At 40.9% G+C, this 22750-nt stretch overlaps 1 protein-coding gene across 1 annotated transcript in view; it reads left to right on the top strand.

Annotated features, from left to right (window-relative positions):
• Positions 1 to 22750, top strand: part of IQCH (IQ motif containing H) — a 116159-nt gene that overhangs the window by 33960 nt on the left and 59449 nt on the right. The window contains exons 11-14 of the mRNA XM_044980709.1: positions 3340 to 3423; positions 7633 to 7808; positions 10749 to 11021; positions 16189 to 16380. Coding sequence (XP_044836644.1) covers positions 3340 to 3423; positions 7633 to 7808; positions 10749 to 11021; positions 16189 to 16380 — 725 coding nt within the window. The remainder of the gene's footprint in view (positions 1 to 3339; positions 3424 to 7632; positions 7809 to 10748; positions 11022 to 16188; positions 16381 to 22750) is intronic.

The raw sequence follows: 22750 nt of genomic DNA, 5'->3' as shown, positions 1-22750 counted from the left end.
AAGCATGATCTACCCATCCAAAGTTGTGATTCTGTGACACAAAAGAGGATCTATGGTTATGGCTTGAGCTCATATTCAGAGATTCTATAGTTGCAAAATTGCTTCAACATTTCAGACCCTTTCAAACCAAACCCAGCTGCCCAAAGTATTAGTTAGACCTAAAACAAATGCGTAACTGCACATATCAAAAGAGGAGGTACATTCACAGCGCACTGCCTGCAAATGTAATCATAGTAAATGGAAATTAACTGTGGGCTGTTATAAAGAGGACAGTGATCAATTGTTCTCTATTTCCATTGTAGATAGGACAAGAAGTAATGGGATTTATCTGTAGCAAGGGAGATTTAGGCTAGATACTGTGGAATACTTTCTTACTATAAGTTTAGTTAAACTCTGGTATAGGCTTCCAAGGCATGGTGGAATCCCCATCATTGGTGGTTTTTAAAAACAGGTTGGACAAACACCATTTGAGGGGTGGTCTAGGTTTATTTGGTTCTGCCACAGTGCAGAGGCGGGACTTGATGACTTCGCTAGGTCCTGTTCAGCCCTACATTTCTATGATTCTGTGATACTGTGAAGGTGATTGAAGCTGCAATAAGTGGAACTGAAAGAAGCTTCTTTAATGAGTAGTACTGGCTCACCAGCCAGATCATGTAACAGGCACCAGGATTTACCATTGGTGTTGTGCATGCTGTTAGCTGGTAGGTGCATGGGACATGATGGGTGAATCTGGAGTTTTGCTATTGACTTAAATTGTGTGAAATCTTCATGCCATTGATTTGTGACTTGACATATGTCATTGGTATCTAGGTAACTAATTTTAGAAAATTACATATTGTAGCTGATATTGTGCATTTGCAGAACTACAGCAATGTAAAAGTTATTGAAATTTGTTCCATAGCTAAAATTTAAATATTTGCCATTTAAAATTATGTATTTTCAAAATGACAATATTAATACAATGTTTCTGCCAAAATGTGTTCCCTAAATACTAAACTATTTTCATATGTACAGGACAGTGCTTGGAAACCAGTTGTCAGTTTCCTGTGTCTAAAATTTAGGAATTATTAAGCACTAGAGTTAGTGTATTAGAAACATGAGAGGGTGTCAGGAACCTGGATTGTAGTCCCTGCTCTACCACTGATTTATTATGTGACTTGGTCAAATTATTTAATTTATCTGTGCCTCAGTTTCTCCATGCTGACCTCATGTGGAGGTTGTAAAATTTAATTTTTCATGAGACTGAGGCCAAGATTTTCAGAAGCATCCACTAATTTTGAGAGACTCAGCTGAGGCGGACATTGAGAGGTGGTGACCATTCACAACGGCAGTTTAAGTTAATGGCAGCTGTGGGTATGCAGGACCACTCAAAATGAAGCTCTCTGTGTCTCAAGTTGAGGCATCAGCAATTAGTGGTTGCCTTTGAAATTTATGGACTAAATCTTTTTAGAATTTAATTTCTCAGTATTTCCTTTGGGGCATTGCTTCTATAGATCATGGATATACATACAGAACAGCACTGACATGCTATTTGAGAATGCTGCTGGTTAATCAAAACAAATTTTCTGATTAAAAAAACAAATTCCTTGTAATAAAAAAAGGAAAAGGTGCAATAGCAGTATCCTATGCAAGTCTAATGCTGTTATCTTACCAAAATTTAATACTTCAGTATTTAAGCAAATTTTACTCATACCAGATGGTTATCCATGTGCAGATGTATGGAAAACTGTAACATCTTCATGTTACCAGATCTTGTTAACAGACCATTTAAGAGTATATGTCAAACACTGGATATTAGACTGCACATCCTATTGATTTAACAGCAACTGTCTCTATTAGCAATTGATCTTTTATTTTTATTAAAATATTTTTTCTACAGGTTCATTTAAGATTAGCTAAATTTTAAAATCAACACAATTAGAGATTATAGTCACTATAAACATGTCATTTACAGAAGCCTTTTAGAAGGTGAGGACGTAATCAGTCAGAAATCTGCCCTTCAGATAGATAATCCTAGCCCAGACAGGTTGTTAGTCAACCATACACTACATCCTCTGCCACTAAGTGATCAGATGTCATTGAGATTGTACTCTGGGTGCCTTTTTTAATGAGGTATTTTTTGTTGCCTTTTATCTTTGTTTGAAGGAAAAGGTGCTGATAGAATGGACTGCTTGATCAGAAGGGCTCCTTACTTAATTGTGATGGCACTTACTTATCTCTACTGTTTAAAAAAAATAACAACATGCACAAACCCAAATAAAATAAACACTTGCATGTATGTTGGGATTATAACGCTCTGCAAGTTTTAATACTGCAGTTCTTATTTAAAAATCTCATTTTACATAGGCACGATGTTGCTCATGTCCATTAACAAAAATGGCTTATTAAATTCAGACACATGATATCATGTGTGTTTAGTTGGTAAAACACACTTCTTTCAGAAGGCCTCCACTCAGAGAAGTCTTAACAAACAAAAGGATTGAAAACCTTTTATAGGAATGCCAGGTTTGAATGTTAAATGCCTCACTTCAGCTATTTCTAAAAAATATAATTATGTTAGAGGGAGACATGAGGATATTGTAGTCTCACTAAAGAGGCCAAAAGTCCAAATTTATGATATTTTCCTGAAAATTGGCATAGCAAAAATACACTCTCAGTAGGATTTCCACTAGTACTAAAAATGAGCTGCTTTTATTTATTTATTTTGTTCCTCCTGTTTGGTGCATGTATTTTCTTTAGTGATCAGTATCAGCAAATCCTTGCTTCAGACAACAAGGTGTTTAGCCTAAATCAGGCTGTCAGTCAAGAATGAATCTGAGCTAACATTTAAAAAATATTGTATAGGAGCTATGCATTCCAAAACCCAATGAACTACACCTCTGGAATTTGAGCATACTCTGCATTTCTCACAATGCATTAAACTTTCACCCTTGCATGTCACAAATCCTCAGTGTGCTTCCATGATCCTGGTACTGGGAGTTTTATTGCATTAGTAAAAGAAAAAATAATAATAAAAATAAATAGATTGAAGCTTCTAGTAGCAGAATCAGCTTCTTGCCATGCATTTTATTGGCCTAATTCTCCTCTCAGTTATATCAGCAGCAGTTTCGTTTTTGACTTGAATAAGAGCAGAATTGTGCTCTGCATTTGTATTTCAGACTATTTATTTAAAATAAATACAGATTTAATTCTTAGCGGTAGAATAACTATAAAATATATTTTTAAATAATAACTTTCAAAGGAAAAATGTAAATAGCTTATCTGAAATCTGATCTCTTTGAAATATACATGAGATGAGGAGTTTTATTAATAGATGTTGGTACCTTATTTTCTTTTTAGGATATTCCCAGTGCATTCGTGAGGCTGCTCCTGATTTTGCTCTTCAGCAGAATTTGCAGATGGGGAGGCTATGTGACATACTAGGTATAGTAAGTGCAGTCAGCTGCCTACATCTTTGTTGTTGTTGTTTGTCTCCCATTTTTAAGGAAAAGAGCATGGATGAGGGAGAGTTCCTTGCTGTAGTAATCTTGAATGCCAAGAGCATTTAAACCCAAAAGCACTTTTCAGTACTTGATTGGTCCTTTATGCCATTTACTGCTCTGTGAGATGTTCCTAAGAGGAACATACTCGTTATTTTTGATTTTGCAGTGAAGTAAGATGATCTGATTCTGTATGGTGCTGAGCATTTCTTGGAAGACAAGGGTGCGCAACACTCCATAGAATCTGACTTATAATTCGGCAGTGCCAGTTATGCATTCAGGATCACGTTAGGAGAGAAGATATGCTGGGAAAGAATAAGCCTTTATTTAAACCAATTTTTTTAATTAGCAAATAAGACAAGAAACATATATTTGAAAGTTTTCCCCAGCATGACAGTTCTCTTTTAAACAAAGCAATGAAGAATATTAATTTGTCAATGACCAACTTTCTTGGCTCCCTGGAATGACATACTTTACATGATTCATATATATTTCAGTGACATTATTATTTCATAAATGCCATTTAGTAACTTTGTAACAAAAATGTTAGATCCAGAAATTTACAGTAGCCTAAAATAATAATGTAATTGCCTTTATATATTATCTAGGCACTAATGTTGTTTTTCCATAGTACAGTTGGTTTAAATTTTTTGGAGTTTTTTTAAAAGATAGATTTGTTACATTTACATTGTTTGTTAGAAACTGAAAGGAAGAACATCAATGCATTGTATAGAAGTCAGCCTTGATGATCGAATGGTTTCTTCTCACCTTCATATCTATGAACATGAAAATTGCATTTCCATTGGAGAATTTTGGTCCTAGCAATAAATAACCTAGAAATAAACCCGAAGATTACAATTGAAGGAGAGTAGAGAGATTTTTAATTTTTTTCTCTTTTTCTCCATTTATTTACTTGGTGCATTTGACAGCACTTTATGTGCACTATGTGGACTACATGAACTTGTTTACCAGAAACAGCAGCAGCAAAGCTGAGGTTGAAAGAGAGTAGGCAGAAGAGGGAAAGGGGAGGGGGCCAAGGGCGGAGGTCTTGAACATGTTGGATGATGTTGCTCAGTGCCCCATTTATCCTCACAAAGACCCTTCTACACATAAACAGGGGACTGGAAAAAAATCCTAAATATTTTTAACATTTTTAAAAAACCCCAAAGGTGCTGACCATACTATTAAAGGTGCTTTATCAAAAAAACCCTCTCTTTTTTTTTAGTATTAATCAATTTAAAAAAAATTAAGTTGACAGTATTCCCTTCAAATCTAATCCTATTCTAAACCTGTTTAATTCTTACTTATTAAAATCATGTATATAGAATCATAAATTTAAATTAAGATAAGGCCCAATCCTGCATCCCTTTTTCATGTCAACAGTTTCACATTGGCAAGGACTTGGGGAATGGAGCCATTAGACAGAAATAGGACATTGCAACCGAAGTCCAAAAATTCATCAGATCTCCTATGTTCAAATATCAGCTCTGATCTGACAAACACTTTGGCTCTGGAGTAACTTTAATATGTAAGTACTCCCATGGGATTCAGTGGGCTACTCACATGCACAAAGTTATGTGCAAGTGTCTGTCGGATCAGGGCCTTAGTGCTTACTTCTGCAAAATGGGAGGGTCTCTCAAAACCAGAGAAGTGAGTTTTCCACAGTTACACCCTATTCATTTGCATGGGAGTTTATAAGATTACAATCTAACCCCAGAAGCCACCTGTCCTTTTCAGTGAATTGCACCATATTCTACAGTCTATCAGTAAATAAATATTTTCCCAGCAGTGGTTTCCGGTTGGCCAGGATTTTGAGTGGGGCCATTTCATTAGCCTTGTTTTCACTACAGTTTGCAATCATTCTTTAGCAAGTAACAGAATTGTAAACTGTAGTGCAGAAAAGGACCAAATACTTTTTAAAATTGTGTTTAACCCACAGAACTCATCCACTCCACCTTAAATACTAGATTAGATAAATGTTAGTACTTAGCACAGGAGAAGACTTCTTTGGGTGTCTGAGAATGAAAATAAGCAGAAACTGAAAAAAGGGGGTAAAACACATAGAGTTTATAGATAAGCATATATCAGATGTTAATTTGTGCCCAACAGAAGAGCACAGATTCTTGCAACATTGGTTTAATGGTTTCTTTAGAACAGTGTTTCCCAAACTTGGGACACCGCTTGTGCAGGGAAAGCCCCTGGTGGGCTGGGCCAGTTTGTTTACCCGCCACGTCTGCGGGTCTGGCCAATCGCGGCTCCCACTGGCTGCGGTTCGCTGCTCCAGGCCAATGGGAGCTGCTGGAAGCGGCGCGGGCTGAGGACGCGGCAGGTAAACAAACCGGCCCGGCCCACCAGGGGTTTTCCCTACACAAGCGGCATCCCAAGTTTGGGAAACACTGCTTTAGAGTATCAAGAATGTTTCTTTACACTAATATAATCAGATATTAGCTACAGTCTCCCTATGCATTTCAGCTTATGTCTAAATGAGATCTTGATAGCTGTTGCTGGGATAGTCCTAGCAGCCTTTAATTCAGCCTTGCAAAATTCTGCTCACTCACTTTACCCTGGGCAAGTAACTTTTTGACAGGGCATTGCAATATCATTAGCTTTTTCATTGTCACAGCCAGGGTGGGTGAGCAGTTTGTGTGCCCAGGTTGGTGAATTTTCAAGAGTGACTGAAAGTGATATTGAATATTGACCAAAGGCCAAATGGACTGTTCTCTTCATTGTAATTACTTTTTGAAATGATGTGGTAATGAATTTTATGCATTCTTTTTATGTGCACAATCAGAACTTAGACAATGGGCTAGCTCTTCAGCGCGTGTAATTTTTTTGTATACCAGTTGAACACTATATATGTATTTTTTTAGCATGTGTTGTTTTCCTGCAGTAACGCACCACAGCAAAGTAAATGAGTGGAATATCTTATTCCAAGTCCTTTATGAAATGAGGTTTTCCTTCTTACCACCTTTTCCCCTAGATTTGGTTGCTGTACCTTCTTAAATTTCATCTTGATGTAATAATAATCATTAATGGCACTTTTAGGGCTCAATCCAACTCCCGGTGAAGACAAGACAATTGACTTCAGTGGGAGTTGGATCAGACCTTGGTAGTGCTATTTTTCATTTGTAGATCTCAAAGCAGCACACTGTGTTGATGTTATGAGGCCTGTTAACTCATCAATGTCTAATATTAATGTTTTAGAAAAAAACACAATGGATCAAATTTTCCGAAGTGGCATCTACAGTTGTGTGGCAGTTTTTCACACCTAAGTGTTTGCACATGCAGTCTTTCAGACCAACTTGTTTTACATGCGTGAACTCAGATTTGGTATTTAATAGGCCAATCTGCACACCCGTTTGTTCTGCAGAAGTTGATAATGCCATCCTACTGTCAGAGCCGTCTAGGGTGACCAGACAGCAAGTGTGAAAAATCGGGACGGGGGTGGGAGGTAATAGGAGCCTATATAAGAAAAAGACCCAAAAATCGGGACTGTCCCTGTAAAACCGGGACATCTGGTCACCCTAGAGCCATCCCTTTGCGAATCGGGGCGACTGCTCTGGGCCCTGCGCTTTGGGGGGGCCCTGTGAGCTGGTGTGATTGGCTGGCATGGTCAGTCCCGGAAATGACAGATTCGTCACTTCCTCCCTGGGCCCTGGACCCCTCTAGGGACAGCCTTGTCTACTGTGAGTATTTACATGGATGGGGCAAGAATAAGACCAGGCCATACAAAATCCAAGCAGAGTATGAAACTGCAGTTTCATCAGCTTTCTAGAACTAATAGCTCAGTTTTATAATTTACTGAAGTTAATGGGACACATGTTTAAAGTAGTGCGTAATTCCCATTGATGTTAATATGAGTTGTGCTGCTCAATCCCCCTGAAATGCTTTGGAAATTCTACCCCCAATGTGTTCTGCAAACTTAATTCTGAAAGCTAGCTGTTTCTTTGGGTTGCTGACTTGTCTTCAGAGAAATGCTGAAGCACAGAAAAGCAGTTAAACCAGTAAGGTTTGTGAATTACAAAGCTCATTTTATTTCCAGTATGCTTTTAAGGAAGCTGTTTGTTAGCAAATGGTCAGGAATCATCAGATATCAGTTCACAATGGAGTTTACCTTTCTACGGATAATGAACATTGTGCCCATTTGTTTTAGATGCCAACGTTGACGTCATCTACATCTGCCCCCTTCATCTGAGTGAGGAGTTACTGCAGTATTACAATAAACTCCTGGGTCTGCAGGCAGCTGTTAGATCTGGGAACCCTGAGGACATGGGTGACCTGCAGGACAGGTTCAAAATTCTCACCCCTGAAGCTATAAACAGCTTCCCAGTGAGTTTGTCTTCTAATTACTACAGCTTGAGGGATGCAGTAAAATTAAATTGGAAATTTTATAACGTGTAACGCTCTGGTACCCATCAGTGAAATATTATTGCAAGTTTAAGAGCTTTACTGATTAGACTACTAGTTAGACTGCTGGAAATAAATATCCCAGTTTAGTTTTATAGATTTAGTTGAGGTAGTCCTATCTCCATTGTCTGTAGCCCAGTGTCCATTCTCAGTGTTCGTCTGGGACTTGGAACTTGGTAGATTTATAATGCTAAGGAAAGCGTAGCAATAAAAACATTTCTATTACTCAAACTTTAGCTCCTTATAGCTGAACAGCCATTCATGTATTCATTCCTCAAGAGTATTTATTGCAGTGAAATCCAATTTAGAACTTTTTCTTTTAAAGAGTGTGGAACTTTAAATGAGTTTACTGTAGGGTTTGTAGTAATATTAGCTTTGAACTTGTTAGGCCAATTTTAAGACCAAACAATGGAACATAGTCCGAAAAGAGACTCAAACCTACTGAAGGGACAGCAGTGCTGAGCCTACTGCAGCACTCTGGCTGAGGCAAAACATCAGTGACTTCAGTAGTTATGAGTTTAGTAGGCGTTTTGCCTAGGAAGCAGTACTGGATTCGACCTTTATAGGTTTGTTTTAAGCACCTTTCTTTCAGTTTGAGATAATGTCTTTTCTCATTGTACTTAAATTTACCTAGAAGTATCCTCAAAGTACCTGAGTATGGATTGAAACTAAGGAGCCAGGTCCCAGCTCTGGCAGCACATAGCAACCTTAATACCGATTTAACCTGCCACCTGGGGATTGCGGTGTAGGGGAAATTACTGGGTGGTGATAACTACATAGCCGGTGCTGGGCCACCTCAGGTCCCAACCCTCTGTATGGCAGACATGGCCCGGGAAAGAAGGGTGTGTGGTTCAAACAACCTGGTGCTCTGGCAATCCCTGGTTGCTGGCATAACGCTTTGGGGAATCACTGCAGCCAGGTACAATTTAAAGCATCCCTGAGATTGCTCTAAATTGTGGTGGTCCTCAGTTGGCCCCAGGCTCAGTGGTTTAGACCATCTTTGCTCACTACTTTGAGTCTGATGCCAAGCTGAGCTTGTCTGGACCCCAGGATCTAGCCTCCAAATCCTTGAAACAAGTCCATACGTGATAATAAAACAAATGGCCTTTTTCTCTGCCTGCTAATTATTGTTTCTGTGTTATTCCCTTTTGGAATCCTGAGGATTCCCCACATCCCCCTGCTTTTATATCTTCTCCCCCTCAGCACCTCAGGTCATGGCTATCACATCACTGTCTGAGGCAGAATGAACTAGATTTTACACCCTGTTGCCTTCATTCCTTAATTAACTGTAGAAGCTATTATTGAGAGACCCACAGCAATTCTTTTCCTTGCATCATCACTCCTGGCCCCAGGGAGCAAGTGACCGGGACTGGAAATTGAACCTGGGTCAGTCTGGCTGGCCCTTCTGTCCTGCTTTCATGCTACTGCTCAGGGGGGAAAATAAAAATATCACTTAACAAAACTTCAAGAATGTGCTTTAAAGCTGAATAAAGAAAGGAAAATCAGGAACATAGGTTTGTTAGCTACTCTCCCTCTATTATGCCTGCCAAGACCCTCGCTTCTCCTGATGGAACTTTGAGGATCACACCTCTCCAAATCACGTCCACCAACTTCACAGAGAGCTTTGGACACTCTTTGGCACTCCACACTGGTTCCTCGTTAGGTTAGGGACTTTACTGTTGAGCGACATGAGGCATTCTTTCCCTCCACTTCTGGGGGGTGAGCATGGTACCTCCACACTAGGTCCAAGATTTACACTTTTCTTTCTGGTCATGGAGCCTGCAGAACTTTGAATGAAAACAGCCCTTAAGGTCCACGTTCGGGAAAACACTTAAACATATGCTTAAGTCCACCCCTATTAAGGAGAGCATTTAAACGTGTTAAAGAAATAGGAATGCTTTCCAGAACTGGGTCCTAAACTGGTGGATGAAATCTTATTGTAAAGAAAACTTCCTTCCCAATATGGTTCTAGAACGTTATCTTCATTCTTGTGTAGTAGCAATCTCTGACCTGCTAAATGTCTGTAACACTATTCTATGCATGGCATCCATCACTGTCTTACTCACTTTCTGAATGTGCCTTGATATTTCCAGTGAAGTAACTTATACATTGCCTAATTTGCAATGGATGCATGGGATTTGTTGTAGCAAATATTCCTGAGACTCAGCCTTCCATGATTGATGTTCTTAGTTTAATTTTACACGATGTGATATGTCCATGAACAGCCTGTCCAGAGACAGACATTTTATTTTTAAAAAGAAATGAAAAACTGAAACCCTTGTTCTTTTTTAAAAAATCTATGCTTCCTCCTCTGCAGTCAAATTGACTGTAGCCATTTAAACTACTGCATAATGGAAATGTATATCCCTTGTAATTTAATATGATCAATGAAAGGTTTGCTAAATCAAAATGTTTTATTCTCAGAGAATCATTTAAAATGCTGCTGCACTGTATGGGGAAATATATTCTCTGCTATAGGGGTTTTTCTTCGTTTTTTGTATTGATTTTGCAGACGCTTTAGAGTTAAACCATGCCAGAAGTGTTGCAGAGATGAATCACTATTATCCAAAGGCCACCAGCATCTCTGCCGACTGACAGAAGGATAATTCCGCGTGGATCAAATAAATACAGATGTGTAGTAATTAGTTCTATTCCCAGTGAGCCCATTTCCAACACACTAAAGATGTGAACGATTATGGAGCCTCACCCCAACAGCTTTTATCAATTTAAACGGCTAAGCTACAGGATAGGTCATAACCCAGCCTGCTATTAATAATGTATTTATTGTGTGCAACATTATAAATTAGGTTCATGGAACAGAAAAGAACACCTTTTAACAAGAATAATGTTATCTTTATACAGGGCCATCACATGTGCCTGGCCACTCAGCTGAAGTACAGTCCCAAGACAATCAAAAGAATAAAAAATCTCATCCAAGGCAAAGAAGCCTACATTATTGGTGGACTTCCTCACAAAGATGATTTAGCAGTGGCTGACATGTTAAATGTGCCCATATTGGGCTCTGAGCCAGAAGTTGCTCATCTCTATAGAACTAAGTCCGGAAGTAAAAGAATCTTTGCTAGTGCTTGTGTGCCAACACCTCCGGGAGAATATGACATCTATAACCATCGACAGGTAAGTGGGAAGCAGTTTGGGAACTTGTGTCTGTTGGCAAAAGAACAGTTTATTTGGCACGTCAACATATGGACACATATTGTGTCTAGGTAGGGGGCAAACTTTGTTGCCTTGCATAAAAAAAAATCAAATGTCTGTTGTTGCATTGATTAGAACCTTGCTGTGAAGTGAAGCATTTTTGTCAAGGGAGGTTCCATTTGTTTAGGAAAAGGTGATCATCCAAACTGAGATCCGCTCAGCAGATCTGCTGCCTGAATTTTTCCCCCTGTGTAGTGTATCAATTCATTTCCAATTTCATTTATCTTATTGCCATGACAAAGCATAAAAGTTTTGCCAAACTCAGTACATCAATCATCTGCGAATGGGGTGGCTTTAACAACAGTAATAGAGGGGGGGAAAAAGGATTTTATATAATGTGGTCACTTTGTATGTATTGATTCTGGACTCACTGGCAAGATACTGTTCTTTGAGGTAACTGCAAATTTTTATTGGTGTGCCTCAGTGTATTGTTACTTTTTGCTGAGTTTATCTAGTTGTGGTGCTACAAATTATGCAGCAGCTAACCTATATACAACCCGGTTTTGTTTTCATTATCTTCCTTTTTCCTCTTTCCTGTGTTATGGAGCACTAACTTGTTGCATCCTGTCTCAAATTAGCTTGTAAGCTCTTCCGGGAAGAAACTGTCTCTGCTGATGTATTTGTTCAGCACCCAACATGGTGCCTGATATGGGCCTCTAAGTACTACCACAAAACAAACAATAATCATATCTTTGGTTACAAGAAATTCCTGCCAAGAAGACATAATTGAGAGAGGGAGTCCTTGGCCCCTCCTTCATAAACAGTATCCACCAGGAATTCCTTTGGTCAGGAGAGGTACAGAACCTGGCTTTAAATTGTGTTGAAAATCTTGTTCCTCTCACTGGACCCCCCTTTTATCTTCTCCCTTCTGTATCTGTGCTCTGGCTTCCTAGCATCATTTTGCTTCTGAGGGGTCCTCATCTAGCCGTGAGGTGAGAGCAGTTCAGTCTCCACTCTGTGGCTGCTCATAGAAAGACCTTCCTGCTCACCATAGGTTATATTCTCTTTTGTTGATTTACATGTATAGCCAGCTGGTTTTGACTGCCCTTGCAGTTTGATACTAAAAATGTTCAAGAGGCCAAATAACCAAGCTCGGCCAGTTTATTGTCTATAGACAAACAGTATGGTATAGGAAATAAAGAGCTAATATGTCACCAATCCTTCCAGGAAGTGGGTTCTAGCAGTGTGTTCAGTTCACCTTCCACAGAAGGTTTGCTTCCCAAAAATACACCCCTAGAAATACCTCTATTTTAATGGGGTTGTTTATAAGCTAAAACCCTCTGTATGTCCTTTAAGATTCCACCCACCAATTTCAATTTATTTTTCTGGTTCCATGGTGCATCCCTCTTGGGTTTTCAAATACAGCATTCCAAACTAGTTGGGCCATGGAGGCACTCCCTCCCTGTACCAGGGTAGAATACTTACATATCTTGTTCCCTGTCTCCCTGTGCCAAATGCTGAGTTGTACTGTTACAAGGTATTGTGGGAGCATAAGAGAGCAAGAGTAGGAGTAGTACAATTCAGCATGATTACTCAATATACCTTAATAATACCATGCGTATAATACATATTACCATGGTGTATGCTGCATCTAACTTATATGTATTGGCAAACAGGTCCCCACTTGTGGCTTTGGTAATTGTATCAGGATAACACCTTTGCCAAATTAATATATGAAGCAGAAGTGAGGGCATTCATGGGAGTTTTATACTGGTTTAGCAAACTGCATAAGTGACAGCACGTAATTAATGCAATTAAAACTAACACTCCCGGTAATACAACCAAAAGCTTTAAGTGCAACTTCTATCCAAGTGTGGGAAATTATTATTTCCACCATCATGGATAATTTATCTAGTTGAGGTGCTTGTTCTGCTTTGCGCATGTCATTGATAATCTGGATAGTGTGAGTGTCTTTTCAGTCCAGTAATGTTTTTAAAATTAAAGTTAGTGGTTCAAAATGTATGTTTAAAACTGATTTGTATTTCTTTAATTTCATCCTGGTGCTGGGGCTTACTTTGAGTCATGGATTCATTTTGAAAGACTGGAAAAGGCATAATTAGTGTGACCTATAATGCTACATTTATGAGAAATAAAGCAGAAATTTGGAGTAGTGACATTACCAATGAGGTCTTCATACATAAATGTTTTGTAATTAGTCACTCCACAGTACTGTCCGTCCATATTACAGGTGACCCTTACGGCTGGTCATCACCATTTGGTGAGCATCACAAGGCAGGAGACAGAAGCGGCTAGCTTTTCCGACACAATAAACTGGTACAGGCCAGCGTGGCTATCCAATGGAATTGTGATGTCAAAAACATCACATCTGCCCACATATCAATATCCTTTAGTGGAACAACAAGCCGTGTGCAGTGCCCTGGAGATTTGTGTTGCTGAATGATACACAGTAGCTGAGGTAGACCTAAGCATTCCTTGAAGATGCTGTCTTCCAGATAACCTGCTGAATGGCCAGAAGCCAATTGATCAACTATTACAGTGTCAGGATCCATTATCAGAAACGATACCTTAAAAGAAATAGACATGGAACCCACCACTGAGCACAATTGTTTGAATAACATGTACCTTGATTAAGAGGCAGTGTCACTGACCCCAGATTATGAATTGTGCTAAATGGAATTATGATTGTTGCCAATACACTACAATCTCTGTTGTACACTGACGATACCGTTTGGCTAATTGCTCATCATTAATAAGATTAGGCAATTTCCCTTTTTCAGTATTCCCTAATGAAATAGTTATAGTAGTTAACACATATCTCCCATAAGCAGTGCAAATTTATTTCTCTACCTATATGATTTTCCCTCGCTTTTTCATTGTTTTCTGTGATGAATTAATTCATTTTTACCTGTGTTTGGTTAAACAGCTTAGTATTGTCATGTATATTGTACACCATTTATCATTCCTCAGTAGCCATGAATTATGGGTTTAGAAATGGTGTCTGCTGATGCTCAAAATAATTAATGCGCCTTTTTATATTTTTCCAATCTGCCCTGTTCCAAATGGACATCCCAGATCCAAATACCCCTGAAACAGAACCATAATTCCATCTAAACTTTGGAGTCACCTCCTTCAAAAGATACCAGACCGCAGAACAGTTTCCTGCCTGGTTATTAGGCCTTGTGAATATTCATGATATGATACTATCGTATCAACTAACAAAGAAGTATGCAAATTTTCTCTCTTTTATGCAGTAGTCAGCTAATTTCCCTTGTTCACATGGGTTTTTCACACAGCAACAGGCAAACAAATTAAAATCTGTGAATCTGTGATTAGGAAGAAGAAAACATTTTTGCAAGAGGAAAATGTGATTATGAAACTACAGAATCCAGAGGGATGTCTTAATAGCAGGTGGGGTACCTGAAATTGCGCATGCCTCATTTTTTAAATTGACTAGATTTCAAGTTAGTGGTGTCCCTTTAACAGCAGCATGCTTAGCCATAGATCCTTTTATACAATTTTCTGATTTCTGATTGCACACTTCCTTCAGTATCATTGTGGATTTTTTTTCATGGAATTTGGATGAATTTTGGGGTAGCTTTGAGTGTTCATTAGATTCTGGAAGAAAATACTTTACCTCATCAAGAAAATCATCTTGTTTCTACTGTGTTTTGAAATTTGCAGCATTCATCCAGCTGGTAATGTCAGCATGTTGTATTTGTGGATGGCAATAATCAATAGCTTCTCTCTTTTTACTGATGTGCATCATAAACCTGAAAATAGTGAGGATGTTATCATTCTTAGGCATTCTTGCTGGCTAGCAAAAGGCTTTTTGCATTCCTTTTCTTTTTACAAATACCTTTAACACTGAAAATAATAGCAGCTAAACAAATATATTACAACTTCCATACTGTTGATAAAATAAATATATGTTCAATGATGTGAAAAACAATACATTAGACTTCTAAATTAGTTCAATTTATTATTAAGTAATTAATTTATAAAAATTTCCTATCCAACACCCCAACATGCTTATTAGTTCCTCTTTTGATCCATGCTGCAACATTTCAGAAGTTCTCCTTCTGTTGTTTGCTCCTATAAAATATTGACATCTTAGGTTAAATAATAAAAGAAAGGTGACACTATGTTAAAGCACAGTTCAATTTTCACTTAAAGATAGCACATAATTCTTTCCATTGGTACAGTCTTAACAATACTATTGATTGTTTTCATTACTGTAGGGGAGTCATCAACAGAAACTCATTTATAGGGTTCTCGAAAGCAACAAATAATAGGATTTGGAGCAAACAGATGATAATTCTGTTTGTGGTCGAAGACCAAAAAATATATACAACTAGGAGTCCAAAAGATTACCATGTAAAAATACCTTCTAGTCAATGCAGCACAAGATCTGTGTAACACTTTTCCAGGGTCCAATGGCATTTACTGTTTCTAAACAGCTAATTATATTCTGCTCCCCAGCTAGTTTTACAAGAAAGCCATTTAAAACTGGGTATGCATATAGATAAATAATTAGAATCACTTTAATAAAGTCTATCTTGTAACCCCTTCATAAATTTATAACCATATAATTCACTCTGCAGCAAGAACGTGTCACAGATGTTTGCCTGGTATTAGAATCTGACTGTAGGAAGGTTTTAAAGAGAGGATTTTGAAAATAGTCTAGTGTTGCCATCAGCTACCCTTTCTGAGAGACATCCTGAGAAGTACCGAACATTCAAAGCTAATAGCCCCAGCAATGAGCTCCACGTAGGCAGACTCTGCACTGGCACAGAGCCCCATTGACCTTTCAGTGGGTCTACATGGGGGCAAAGTCTGTTCAGGTGGATCCAATTGCAGAATTGTGGCCATAGGATCCTGAACAAAAAGGGTTCAGGTGAGCTTTACATAAGCATCCAAGCTACTAATCACCAGTATCGCTGCTTTTTTGGGAGGAAGGAGGATTGGTGAATATTGGTAAAACTGGTTTGAACCTGAAGCTAGAAACCCTAATTATAAGTCTGTTATAAAACAAATTTTAAATAAAAATATACAAGCACCTTAATGATGTCCTAAGTCACAATGTTTTTGAAGCCATTCCTTTTGTCTTTATGCCCTGTTTCATCCATAGATGCTTGAAGTTCTGAGTCAGCTGATCATAGATAACCTGGGAGTGAGACGTTGGTTGTTTAAAGTGGACAATGAATTTGGAGGAAATGGCACCGCATATTGTGACATTGCCAGGCACCTTAAATGCTACCATTGGGCCCAGAAGGAATGTCAGAGATACGACACTGAGATGTGGCGGAAGAAATGGGCACACGTAAGTTAGTGAGAAGCTGGATATCTTATTCTCTGGGACCGTTTGTTCTGTTTTATGTTGAATACGTCTGTAAGGAATGGGTCATGCTCACTAAAGCAAGCACATTGTCGTGCACCCCCTTCCATGGAATTTTTGCTTGGTTGGGGAAAATTTAGCTCCCTCTGGAGTTTCCAAAGGAGTTCTGCAGGCAGAGGTGGCTGGGGGGATTTCCTGGATTAATGTGTACCCAGCTCCTGTGGACATGCCCTTGGCTTGTTCTGGCCTCTTAAATTAACACCTCAATTTTACAAGAAATTGAACTTTATCTTGTGGAATTATTTGGATAGAAAGTTTTATAACATTTTATTGACATATAATAATAATAATTAATAATAGTACCTTCTCTTCTATAGCACTTTTCATCCCTAGACCTCAATGCACTTTACAAAGGAGGTAGCATCATTATCCCCATTTTATGGATGGGGAAACTGAGGCACAGGAAGGTTAAACGACTTGCCCAATGTCACTCAGCTGGGCAGAGTGTTAAACCAAAGAGTGTTATTTATGTAAATCATTTATAAATAGGTGTCCTGGTTCAACAGGATGAACACTAGAACCTCTTGTACTGAGGTTTGATTTTCAGTGGTGCTGAGTATTTACAATCGACTTCAGAGGGAGTTGTGGATGTCTATGGGCGATCAGGTATCTCTGATCAGAAGTGTGTATCTGTTTTATCTAGTAGAAAAACCACCTGGTTTTACATTCCTAAACATGAATATGAGCAAATGTCACCATGCTTCAGTGTTACTTGTCTGTATGCTGGTGGGTGTTGCTATGCTGCAAGTAGTGTGTTCTAACAGAGCATGTATTACTCGCCCCAGCTTGTGCATAAATGAGGTGTTGCAAAGGTTTTTAATTCTGTTGTTGCTTTCTGGAAATTAATTCAGCTCCTAGTATTAAATTTCTCTCCACTGAAGACTTGCTTGATGTAATTCTATTGACTTAAAGAACAAAAGTGAAGAGGAAGTATTAGCAGGGATTAATTTGGTCCATTGTGTTTAATGGCAAGCTGGGAAGTTCACTAAACTGTTGTAAGAGAACATGATTTAAATAAGACAGTTAAGCAGAAACTGAAGAGAGGAGCAAACAAAATTCTTAGTTCAATAACTATGGGGGTGAACACAGAATAAAGGGAATTTCTGTTGTTAAAACTTCACTTTTCTGATCATACTCTGTCTTCGCTATTGATGTGCTGAATTCAGTAGATAGCTGGGGCAGTGGCTTCTGATTTGCACAAAGTTTGGGTGGCTACAAAAATGATGGACAGCCACAAATACACAAACAAAATGATGTAAACGTTATGACCTTCCAGCTTTCATTAGTGTACCTTTTAGTCAATGTACAAGTTTGTTCTTTACAAATTGATGGACTGAATTCATTGGATCCGGTTCATTCAGTATTTGAATTCTGATGCGAATTAGATTAATTTTAGTTAAAGGTCTGTGAATATTTAAATAAGTATTTGATATTTAAGTCTGTAGTGCCAAATTTATTCCCATTAAATTCAGAAGAGTTGTATCACGGAAATATATGCCCCATCATCCTATTTTAAATAAAGAAATATTTACAGCAGTTCAGCTTTTTTAATTCAATCAAGAATAGTTTTAGAAAGTGTAACATTTGATTGAATTGCATAGTATAATATATTTCAAATTGTGCTGGTTAAACTTATTTTGAATTTGGATAATTACAAAGTAATAATGCTTTGTCATATGAAACTTTCTGTGCAAACATTAAGGGCTAGATTCTCCAGTCCTCTAAGGCTCCCTTCCTCTGCATAACTATGACCAGTGCAAAGTGGACTTAAAACTAGAGATGGCAGTGGAGAATATTGCCTGTGCCAGGGAGCTCTCTGCTTGCATAAAGCTGTCAAGAGGCACTATACTGACCTTCTGTGCCAGCTGCCCATGTGGGAGTGGAAGAAGGCACTGCAGAGCACAGCTGCACTACATCTGCTCCTCCTTTGGTGTAAGTTCCTTGAGAGTCCTTGCACCAGTGGCTTAAGTCAGAGCTGTTCTTGTGCCATTTTAACCTCCCTCAGGGCCTGATGGCTCAGAAACAGGGAGTTATAACTGGTCTCCTTATGGTTCCCCCACTTCCGCTGCATTTAGGTGGAGTCCAGACACAGACAAGAACATGCCCCTTAAAAACTCCTACAACATAAATGCTTACCAGAAGCTGAAAAACATATGTAAGGAACGGTACACTTAATATAATTTTCTACAAGCATGTCAGCAGGAAAGCTTCTCTAAATCCAGGCCAGTATTTCAGGGAGCGTAGGTGAAAGAACAAAACACGTTGCCATTTAGAGCATCTTGTCCAGAAATGAGAGTTGACATTTTTTGCCTTCTGAGTTGAGCTCTATTTTGTAAGCATGGCGACCTTTCTTATATATAATGAACTGCAATCTCCACTACGTATTACCATTGAGAGCAGAGGATTAAAATTATCCTTTGTTACAGAGTACCATCGTAATGATACACATTTAGACATCAAAGCATTAGTTTATGGGCACAGGCATGCTTTAATGTCCGATTGCAGTATGTAGACCTGTTTCTTTCGATAATGAAGACATTGTGTCATTGGCCTAGGCTGCCACATACAAAACATATGTTGGCAGGTTATTAAAAAATTCAGCTTCTTGATGAAAGACTATCCTGCAGGCTAAGAGTATAGAGAAAAGACTCTCCATTCTGGTAGAATTATTAGAAATGAGAATATGACTGTAAGCACTAAATTATGTTAATACTTACAAATAGCATCATTTGCATAGCAGTTTATGACACGATACCAAGATTTTTCTCATTGGTATGTAGTAGGCAACAGATTAAAAATAATGTAGTTTGTGAGTTTGAACTGTATAAGAATCTATTCCATCTAAAACAAGGTGATTTTAGATTCCTCATTTCAAGCATAACATTGGGCAAACTAAAATGCATGACAAGATTAGTGATGTATTTTATCCTGTTAAATTAATGTAGAGTCTGAGTTATCTGAGAGATTACTTTGCAGCTGCAATTGGGGTGAAATCTGAGGAATATGTTAACATTGACTGCAGTGGATCCACTTATGGAGCAAGGCACCACTCAGTGTGAGCAAGGGCATCAGTGTCTGACCCTTGTATGATCAGATAGTGCTGAAAAGCCTCAGCACCTCAGTGGCATTTTCCAGTTTGTATTTTGCAATGTAAACGACTCTGGGGAAAAGCAAAATGTTATCTAGCTAAAATCTGTGAAGCTTATCTATGTCAAACGTGTCCTACCTGGGATCCTTTTCTATCTGTACACTATCACTTTCCATCCTTATTTAGGTATTGTCTTCAAACAGTAGTGAGAGTCCATTTATAACCAAGAGCCTGTGCCTATTCCCACTGAAGGATTGGCCTGAAAGTTTTGGCAACTCCATTAGCAATAGACAATGTAGTAAGCATCATTGACGATGATTTGTTTTGCATGTGGAGATACTACTGTAATAGTATTTAGTAATGGATTTTCCAAAGCACCATAGAAGTTAGATGTCTAATTCCCATTAAAAGTAAATGCAAGTTAGGGTCTAACACTCTTAGGCACTTTTGAAAATCCTACCCATATTTACTGTCGTTTTTTCCACCATCATATGCCATTATTTTTAAAGGGATAAAAATAAATCACTAGCCTCCTGTCTTTCTTAGTTACTTCTTCTGGTAACTGAAAACATGAGATTTTCAGAGTCTGTACACAGAGGAGGGCTGCAACCTAAGTTTTACTTTTTTGTGTCCAAAAACTTTCTGTGGGTTTGAAATTCACCCTCTCCACTGCTCCCACTGTTACAGAGGTGCACTAGAAACACTGCAATTATATTTGCATTTGTTTTACCCTGCAAAGTACAGTTTATAGGCCAGTGTTTATGTGAAAATGAACACGTTCCATAACCAGAACTTGATGTGTTTAATGAGGAGCTCCCCCTGGAAGGCTCTGTATAATTCTGTCACTAGCTTCAGTGTTACTATTCTGTGAACACTGAAAACCACCCCTTTGTCAAATTTATATTTGGGAGTGTAACAGGCGGGTCCGGGGCTCAACCCTCTGAGGGGAGGAGGGGAGCCACACCGGCCTGCTTGTCTCACGGGGGTTCTGTCCTGTCTCTTTAAGGCTAGGACAGGCCCAGGCCCCCTGGTGCAGGGGCTGGGCGACAAACAGTCTAGATAGGTCTCAAGCCTTTGGTAGCAGGCTGAGCCAGTAACAACAGTATAGGGGCTCAGGCCTTTGGTAGCAGGCTGAGCCAGTAACAAACAGTACAGGGGCTCAGGCCTTTGGTAGCAGGCTGAGCCAGTAACAACAGTACAGGGGCTCAGGCCTCTTGTGGCAGGCTGAGCCAGTAGCAAGCAGTACAGGGGCTCAGGCCTCTTGTGGCAGGCTGAGCCAGTAACAAACAGTACAGGGGCTCAGGCCTCTTGTGGCAGGCTGAGCCAGTAGCAAGCAGTACAGGGGCTCAGGCCTCTTGTGGCAGGCTGAGCCAGTAGCAAGCAGTACAGGGGCTCAGGCCTTTTGCGGCAGGCTGAGCCAGTAGGTAGAGGGGGACGACTGCCACCCGTGAGTGGGGTGGCAGGGGGGGACACAGGCCCACCCACTCCACTGTGTCCCGGCCCGGGGCCCTAGGCAGCGGTCCTCACCGCTGCCGGTCAGTGGGGATCCTGACCGCAACACACTGACATGGGTTCAGTCTGGTCAGCAGCCTGACTGAGGTCAGCTGCCCCCGGGCCACTTCCACTATCCCCCTCTTGTCCTACCTGGTCCATGGCGTCTCGCCCCGGGAAGTCCCACTGCATGGGCTCGTCCCAACCCGGGCTGGGGGTAGGTCTGGTAGGTCCTTAGGGAAGTCCAGCCAATCCTGCCCCGGGGGCTCCTCGGGGTAACAGCATGGCAGCTGGGACGTTCCCCCGGGCTCCTCGTCGTAGGTGGCGCGGGGGAGTTCCGGCTGGTCTTCCCAGGAGCGAGGTAGGGTGCTCTCCGTCCAGTCCAGGCAGTCGCTCGGGGCTCCAGTGGTTCCTCCGGTAGGAGCTCCCTCAGGCAGGTCTGCTCTCCCCGGTGGCTGAGAGCTGACTGAGCTGGGAGGCCCGGCTTTTATTCTTCCGGGTCGCCGCCTGACCCTCTGAGGGGCGGGCTCACCATGCTGTAGCCCCGCCCCTTCCTGTGTCCGGGGCTCAACCCTCTCCGGGGAGGAGGGGAGCCACACCGGCCCGCTACATTCCCCCCCCCTCAAGCCTGGCTCCCATACCTTGGGGCCAGGTCCTTCCATCTCCTCAAGGCGGGACAGGAAGTCGGCATTTGCGTGGTCCTTGCCCGCCCGATGCCGGATGGTAAAGGCATAGGGCTGCAGGGCTAGGTACCACCGCATGATCCGGGGGTTGTTATCCTTCATCCTCATCAACCATTGGAGGGGTGCATGGTCCGTGACGAGGGTGAAGGGGGCACCCAGGAGGAAGAATCGGAGGGCGTCACAGGCCCACTTCACCGCTAGGGCTTCTTTCTCGATCACGGAATAGTTGCGCTCGCGGGGGAATAGCTTCCGGCTGAGGTATATCACGGGATGATCCCCCCCCTCCATATCCTGCGACAGGACCGCCCCGACGCCGGTCTTAGACGCGTCTGTCTGTAGAATAAACGGCTTGTCGAAGTCCGGGCTGTACAGGACTGGTTCCTGGCAAAGGCGGTCCTTCAGGGTCTGGAAGGCCACCTCGCACTCGGCCGTCCAGCGCACCTGTCGGGGACTATTTTTCTTGAGGAGCTCAGTTAGGGGTGCGGCAATTGAGGCAAACTGCGGAATAAACCGCCGGTAATACCCGGCGAGCCCCAGGAACTGCCGCACTTGACGCTTCGTCGTGGGCGTGGGACAGTCCGCAAGGGCCTGTACCTTGCCTACCAGGGGTCTGATTCGTCCTCCTCCCACCGTGTAGCCCAGATAGGTGGTCTCCTGCCATGCGATCCTACATTTCTTAGGGTTGGCGGTCAACCCCGCCTCCCGCAAGGTTCGTAGGACCGCGGCGACCCGGTTGAGGTGATCTTCCCAGTGGCGGCTGTAGATTACCACATCATCCAAGTAGGCGGCCGCATACTCCTGGTGAGGCCGCAAGAGGTGGTCCATCAACCGCTGGAAGGTCGCAGGGGCCCCATGGAGGCCGAACGGCATCCGATTAAATTGATAAAGGCCTGAGGGGGTAGCAAAGGCCGTTTTTTCTTTGGACGCTTCGTCGAGGGGGATCTGCCAATACCCTTTGCTCAGGTCCAGGGTGATGATAAATTGGGCTTCCCCCAGGCGGCCCAGGAGCTCATCCACCCTGGGCATCGGATAG

This window comes from Mauremys mutica, chromosome 11, assembly GCF_020497125.1.
Source record: "Mauremys mutica isolate MM-2020 ecotype Southern chromosome 11, ASM2049712v1, whole genome shotgun sequence".
Taxonomy (NCBI): domain Eukaryota; kingdom Metazoa; phylum Chordata; order Testudines; family Geoemydidae; genus Mauremys; species Mauremys mutica.
This window is presented reverse-complemented; position numbering and strand designations above follow the sequence as displayed.